Source organism: Scardinius erythrophthalmus (genome assembly GCF_964197995.2).
Source record: "Scardinius erythrophthalmus genome assembly, chromosome: 5".
In the NCBI taxonomy this organism is placed as follows: Eukaryota; Metazoa; Chordata; class Actinopteri; order Cypriniformes; family Leuciscidae; genus Scardinius; species Scardinius erythrophthalmus.
Window position 1 is genome coordinate 51,563,001 of NC_138225.1, and position 8,052 is coordinate 51,571,052.

The 8,052-nt window shown below is 34.8% G+C and overlaps 1 protein-coding gene across 3 annotated transcripts; it reads left to right on the forward strand.

Annotated features, from left to right (window-relative positions):
• The first annotated feature begins 257 nt into the window (after positions 1–257).
• On the forward strand, positions 258–7,379 carry selenom (selenoprotein M). Of its 3 annotated transcripts, XM_081365177.1 has the most exons (7): positions 279–349; positions 533–676; positions 1,047–1,274; positions 2,518–2,553; positions 2,691–2,725; positions 4,038–4,116; positions 6,704–7,375. In XM_081365177.1, the coding sequence occupies exons 3-7, from the start codon at positions 1,101–1,103 to the stop codon at positions 6,917–6,919; spliced, it is 540 nt and encodes a 179-aa protein (XP_081221303.1). In that variant the 5' UTR covers positions 279–349; positions 533–676; positions 1,047–1,100; the 3' UTR covers positions 6,920–7,375. The 3 variants fall into 3 exon arrangements, 2 of the variants coding, with proteins under 2 accessions (XP_081221302.1, XP_081221303.1); XM_081365176.1 differs by having other exon boundaries at positions 258–676; positions 6,704–7,379; XR_014030168.1 differs by lacking the exons at positions 279–349; positions 533–676 and having other exon boundaries at positions 1,091–1,274; positions 6,704–7,140; positions 7,306–7,375.
• Positions 7,380–8,052: the final 673 nt, after the last annotated feature.

Consider the following 8,052-nt stretch of genomic DNA (forward strand, 5'->3'; position numbering starts at 1 on the left):
TTTATTTATTTTATGTTGATTTGCTTAATCAACTATAAATTCAGATCAGGCACCAGGGGAATTTCAGGTTTTGCTTATTCATCAACAATTATTTCTCAAACATTTTAGGGTAGATTCCATTTGAAATCACCAACTCACAGAAATGCTACTGAGACCTCGGCCAGATCAAACCTGTAACGCTGTAATGTTTGTAAACTAGACAATATGACTAAAAGTAGGCATGAAACTGAAATCGCGATGGTATTTGCTTCCCTATTAGTGATGTGAAATGGTTTCTCGAACAAGAAAAATGTACGCCATCAGAGATGCCATAACAGGAAGGAGAGGAAGATATTTTGAATAAAGAAATGTAAGAAAGAAGAGCACACAAATAAAATATATATTTTTTTATTTGATTTCACGTGTAAAATACTCCAACACATTTTAATATTTTAAATGTAGGCTATATTTAGTGTATTATATATTTCCTAAATACGTGAAGTGTATGCATGTATGAATATTTCTTCTGTAACTTTTCTGTATGATTTTAAAGAAAACCCATACAAACCAAGATGACAACCAACAATGAACCAAGAGAGGCTCTCAGCACTGCCACTAATTTCCAACAGAACATACGAAGGTCTTTGGATATGGAGAACATAGTGACAGTATTTGCTGAAGATAAGGCGTTTTTAAGGTGACAATCCATTATAAATATTTAGATGTATGTAGGCCTACTGTATCTTGAGAATTATATTGTATCTTGATGAAGACTGACATTTTGTTAATTAAAACATAAGCACTTTAATGTTGTAAACAATTAACAATTTATGTTCTGTTGTGTTTTGACTACTTTGTCTAATTAAATCTCTAGGTAACAAAGATATATTAATAAAAAACTCTTTTAGAAGGGCCTCATTGATTCATTTTGCCTGTTCGCCTCTGCAAACCAGAACAAATGATATACTGTCACACAAACCAAAGCCAAACACTGATTTTTTATAATTTTACCACCAAGTCCGTAGTCCCATTTCACCCTTATGGGGAATTTCTCTCTCTGCCTCTAGATAGCGATAGATGTTCCCTTCAAAAACAGCAGGAAAAAAGAGAAAGAGAGAAATATGAGCTCCGTGACGTGGCAGAGTCAGTGTGAGACAGACAGAAGCTTCAGCTCGAGCATCATCTTCATCTTCAGCATGTGGACGGTAATCTTCACTGCCCTGCTTCCATCCTTCATCTTATCATATGAAGTGGACACCAAAAAACTCAATGGTCTTGCGAAGGCGAGAGTGGAGGTGAGCAAAGCATTTCATTCAGCTTTAATCTCTGGACGGGTGATGAATGCGTTCAGAATCAAGACATTCGGCTTGTAAACAGAACAACAAATGAGAATTTACCTGAAGACACTTTTTATCCTGCTTGTGAACCTAGTCATTTGTTTTAATTAGCAAAGCTCCGACGTTTCAACGCAATGTTTTTCACGAACGTGTAATCCCTAGAGTAAGGGAGACATTCAGGACATATAATTTGCAAATGTCATGTCCTACTTGTGAACAATAAGAGATTCATAATGACTCATTTTATCTCAGTTTTTTAGTCTTTAATAATTATTTATAAGCTGACGTGTTCGTTTCTGGGTCAATGCACACTGTTTTACTGAACGATACTAAAATTAAATCTACAGTGTTTTGCTGCCGCATTCATAAGTTCAAATTGAATGTCAAAATATAGGTCTGTATAATATTCACGTGTCAAAATAAAAGTCAGGTTTTCACCTGAGGAAGACTTAATCGAATCCCCTCATAAAAATACCACAAATGCTTAGAAAAACAATATACACAAATCCTGGTCTTTGAATTTGATTGAGTGCTGACATACACTACAAGATCATTGAGACTTTTCACTGTTTTCATTTTGTGTTCCAGACAGATTTTCAGTCTGTATTAGTGGCAGGGAGTTTTCATTGACTCTTACTGCAGATTACACATTACACCAGTAGGTGGCGACAAATGATTGTCTATATGAGTCAGTGAATTATTCACTCAACTATTTGTTCAAATCTCGGATTCATTCGAGAATGAAACACTGTGTGTTATTCAGAGATGCATGACGCCTAATTCGGCTTTGACTTTCTTGATAATATTGTGTCTAAAATGTAAGTTACTCGATATAAACTTCTTGTTTATTAAAGTTTTGTACAACAGCAATATTACACTTAATTGTGCTGTTGGTCATTTTTTAATTTCTTTGTAAGCCAAAGCATCAAGTTTGCATGTGTGTGAGTGGAAATCATGTTAAAATTAGCTAAAATCCACTAAAATCTTGAGCGCAGACAATTAGAAGTCCCAGTGCTGTTGTACTAAATGTCAGCAATTGTGGCTGATCAAATTAGTTTTATACAAGACTTAGTGGCCAGAAGTATATTTTAACAATTTCTTCTTATATATATATATATATATATATATATATATATATATATATATATATATATATATATATATATTATTTTTTATATATATATTTTTTTTTTCCCTTCAGACGTGTGGTGGATGACAGCTGAATAGGCTGAGGGAGGTAAGTACTGCGATATTGACTTAAATATTTTCTGTAGACAAAATAATAATAATGAAGAAGTATTACTAAAAAATGTAACATCAACTCACCTGGTTATGCAGAATTATATTCTTCTCTCTCCTCTCAATTCATTACAGGTCAAGGCCTTTGTGACCCAGGACATTCCTCTTTAGTATCCTTTATAATCACCATATGACCAGTCAATCAGTTATGGAGCTCAAGATTCCCAATAAAAATTTAAATAACGGTATGTTTACATGACAAAGGTTTGCTAAAAACAGAAACGTTCTTTGCGTATAGACGATGGCGATGTCACTTTGAAGAAAAAAGAAAAAAAAGCACTACATGCCTATAGACTGAATGTGTAATACACATGCACATGATGTCAGTGTTTTCACTAATTCGTGTTTTTGTAGTTTTACATTGAGACGATAACGATATTGTTTTCAAAAATTTGCATTTTCAGGCCCCCAAAACATCGCTGTCGTGTAGGAAATGAACGGCCAAAATGTTTTTTAGTTGAAAACGGTGTTGTGTAAACAGCCCCTAAATCACATTACAATTTGACCATTTAAATGAACATATTTAAAAATGTTGTTTTATATATAACAATAAAATAATCATATTTTTTGTGAACGTTTCTTCTAATTCGGGGACATTGATTTGTTGCTTCCACATATTTTAAACAGAATTGGCAAAGTAATTAATAAATGCTTTTTTTATTGCAATAAAAGTTGCTTTTAAAATTATTTATGTTCTGTTTTATGATACATTTAACTACATATTAAAACATTAAATAATTTTATCTATTTATGTGTTAATTTGTAAAGTGATTCCCCCCCCCCCCCAAAAAAGTATGATTCATTCTTTCATATTTTGAATTGTCGTTTCTAGAAATTTACTGTAACACAAAAATAAAAGTGCCTCCTTAATAAACAATTTTAAATTTAATTTATTTTATCTTTAATCCATTTATTTATACATTCATATACAGTATTCATAATATTGAGCCTCCACAATGTTGTACATGCAACTTATGTTTTACCTAGACAACATCTTTCATACTAAAATGTAGCGATCTTTTTCCAGTCTTTTGTCTGGCACTGTTTCCACTCCCTCCTCATCTTTCAGTTCCCTGTGTTTCCGGCAGCTCTTACCTCAGTTCTCAAGCTACAACATGCGTATCTCCAGGCCACAGAGGATCAGCTTACCCTCTGTTCTGCAAATCTTTTACTGAGTTACAGATTTAAAACCATTAACTTTCAGTTGTTCGGGTCATTGTCACCTGATACCCAGTGGCGTATCCACATCCCTCACCTTTCGATCTTTTCCTTCTTCATCTGGAATGCAAATACATGTTTTGTGTTTCTTCTGTTTGCAGAATCTAATGCTGTGACAGAGACAGGTGTAATTCTCAGCACTTATTTCTGATATCTGTAGACAGCTTTAAGTGTTTAGTACATCCTTAATGTTCACCCGTTCAGCCACAACCTGGTAATGAAGCACATTCCTGGGGCCGACCCTGAACTCGTCCTTCTCAACCACTACTATGAAGAACTAGATGTAAGTAAAACTTGTCTATGCGCATCAATTTGAAATGATCATTTTAAAACAAGGATTAGCGATTTCAAACTACCAGTTCTGTTCCAGTGTAGAGAAACCACGCACACTTGCTCTCTGGAGTTTGAGTGTAACCCACAAAAACGTGTCGGAAGCCTGTTCTGGGAACTGCCACTTGCATGATATGTCTGCTGCACAGTTAGAGGTTTCTTACACCTTTAGTATGACGAGGAGTAGTCATCACCTATTAGTTATCCTAGCGTTAGAAAGCACAATTAAATATTTCGACTTTATATACACAATCCACCTTATTTTTCAGTAAGAGTTTGCACAGCCCTTTCTAAACCGGAGTGTCTACTTACACGAAGTACAAATAGCTCACCTTGTTGGCAGAGGCTATTTACACTAACTCCGCCCACTCACATCTGGCCCAAAATAAGGGAAGACGCTGGATCTCTAACAGTGGTATTAGTATAGGGTCATTGGTCCTTGCACACTCCGAAATTTTTGCATGCGTTTTTTAGTAGGCTATTTGTGATTCGGTGGCTCTGAAATGTCAAAACACCATTCAAAATGCTTGTTACGGATGCGAAAAACACAGAAAATCGAACCTGATCCGATTTTTTTTTATGACGGAAGAAAGTTTCGGAGGCAGTGTGTAAGCAGGATTGACATAACGTGAGGTTGTATTTATTGTTTAACGTGCGAAAATTCGGATGTGGATTTCGGACTCACGCCGCCTTCACACTGGCAGTTGAAATCAGCTCCGATACGGCTTCGAAACGACCGGAAGTCATTAATTTCCTATGGAGATTCGCAGACCGCACGTGAATGTTTCCGAACCGGGTCCAAACGAGTGCGGTGCGAAAAAAATCGTGTCAGTTGGTAATCCGATGCGTTAAAAAATTGAACTCTTGCGAAAGGCTACGGACGGTTCCTATCCGACAATTCCAGCGGAAGTTAGCGTTGCTATGGTACTGATAAACAAACCTGAATTCTTAACTTTTAATAAAATAAATAATGATTTTATAACGATAAGTTGTCATGTCATTTTTTTATTTTCATGATTTTCTAACGTTATTAGGGCAGTTAATACAATTAAAATGTATAATTAAATATTGTGGCCCCCGCTCATTCACATACAGCCAGTAAATTCCATGATGACAAATCGTCGGCTGGTCAATGATTAATGTCTATCAGAGAGATCTCAAAATCAACCGTTAATCTCTACGCCATTTTTGTTCTACTCGCTTCCGACGCTTTTCAACGGTGTAGTACGACGTCCGCTGGGGGTGTATTGCGTATCGGAGCGTACCCGATCCGAATTTTTTTTTTTATCATGGACGAAAATTTTGGAGGCAGTGTGTAAACGTGATTGAGACAACGCTTGGTCTTATTTATTTTTTAACGTGCGAAAATTTCGGACGAGAATTTGACGCATAGCAGAGAATTTTGACGTTCAAATCCGTCTTTTGCTGAACTCGCTCTACCCTCTTTTCCCCTCACACATCAGATAGGAAAGGCATTTTATTTTCAATAAAAAGAATAAAGGAAATACATTGTCTAAAGTGTTTTTAATAGTGTTTATCGGGTAGGGTTAGATGTAGGGAGGGCTTTATTGTACCAATTAGGTGGCATCCATTTAATAAATATAATCATTTACACTCTGCTATTATTACATAGGCATAACGTTTAAAGTACAACAACAAATAGTAGCTTCTCTGCCACTATGCAAGTGTGAATAGCATCTACAGTTTACACGTTGCAAAGAAAATAGGCTACTGCTATTTTTACATAGTGTAAATAGAATCTGTTGCTACTTACACTTAAATAAATAGTATTTATTTAAGAATATAAGTAGCATCTTTTGAAAAATGTGATATTTACTGTGTCGAGCCAGTCGAGGCTTCAGGTCCCGCTTCCAGTTATTATTTTAGCTTTAGGCTACAAAACAGCTCGTTATGCTCCTTGATATTTCAAAAGTGTATTTCGTACATTATTATTTCTATGTAATTATAATCGCTAGTTTATATTGCAAACCGTTTTACTGCGCTTTATTATTATTCTAATTATTGCCATAGCGAATCGGAACTTCTGCTTTGCAAAATAAGGTGGATGATGTAACTTTTCTAAATTAAAAAATAACGAGTGGTGCAAGAATTGCATCTTTCAAACTATGGCTTTACCCAAATACACTTTGATAAACCTATAATCATTTATATTTAATAGAGCTGTCGGGACGGATTTCGCGGGAATTCAGCTGTACGTCATTCACACGCGTCACATCGAACAAGAAAAACGTATCATAAATCATTAAAATCGGCAAACCAACCGTAATCACCAGTTGTGAAACAAAAATAACGTTATTTATTTAAGATGTCCATACCAGCAGTGTGTGTATCCACGCAGAGCTAGCACATAAAACCCTCAAGACTCATGCAGTTTTATTTTTTAACCTCTAGAGGGGGCAAAAGATGCATAGATTCATCCTTCACAAATTTGATGTCTTTTCACATTTATTGTTATGAAGCACCTGTCTTCATAACCCATGCATTTCACTGATAAATGATGCTGTGTATTTCTCTTCCAGAGAATCCCATTATCTGAAATGACTCGCACTGAAATACACAAACTCTTGGCCGAACTGGGCTTTTATAAAAAAGAGAATCCCGAAGATCAAGTGCCCGAGGAGTTTCGCTTCTCTCCAGCCAAAGACAGTCCGTTTGAGGGCCAGCGGTCCACCAGTCCGCCCAGTGAGACTGACACACACCAGTCAGATGTGGATTCCCAGCACACAGATCTGTAACCCCTTACATAAGAGCCATGGTGTGGGATGTCAACATTGTGAGACCTGGCTGATTTACAATTACCATGAGAACTAAAACCGTGCCAAAGTCTCTCTCCTTGTTAAATGTGGCCACATTATTGCTTAAAAATAGTTCACCACAGATTCAGCAATTCGATTTAAGTGGCATTATTCAGTTCAGACACTGATTTAGTGATTAAATCTGCATTTAGAAGTTCAGAGTAAGTGCGAGCTTGTGTGCGAGCAGTAGTTGATGTTTGTGGCAGTGGTTCGCTCTCACTGTACTGTACATGAGCTGATCTCTGCCCAGAGGGACGATAATGATGTCCACAGCTGTAAAAGCCTGAGACTGGCTGAGGACTGATGATCTGAGTTCTCATGGGCAGAGACCAGGCCTTCACACAGACTGTGGGAGCAGAAACACACCACTGAGAAAATAAAGGCTTTAAATATCATAGAGAATGAGTGGTTTTTGATTATTATACAATAGAAATACACACACACACACACACACACACACACACACACACACACATACATATATATATATATATATATATATATATATATATATATTATATATATATATATATATATTATATATATATATATATTATATATATATATATATATATATATATATATATATATATATATTATATATATATATATATTATATATATATATATATATATAATATATTATATATAATATATATTATATATAATATATATATTATATATATATATATATATATATATATATATATATATATATATATATATATATATATATATATATATATACACCACTGTATATGTATATACATATACATACATACACATACATATATACACATACACACATATATACACATACACACATATATACAATAATATTGTAAAATAGTATTACAATTTAAAATAATGGTTTTCTATTTTAATATACTTTAAAAGATGATTTATTCCTGTGACCAAAGCTGTATTTTCAGCATCATTACTCCAGTCTTCAGTGTCACATGATCCTTCAGAAATCATTCTAATATGATGAGTTATCAATGTTGCAAACAGTTTTGCTGGCTGCTTAATATTAATAACCAGTTGTTTTTGGAACCTGTGAGACTTTTTTTCAGG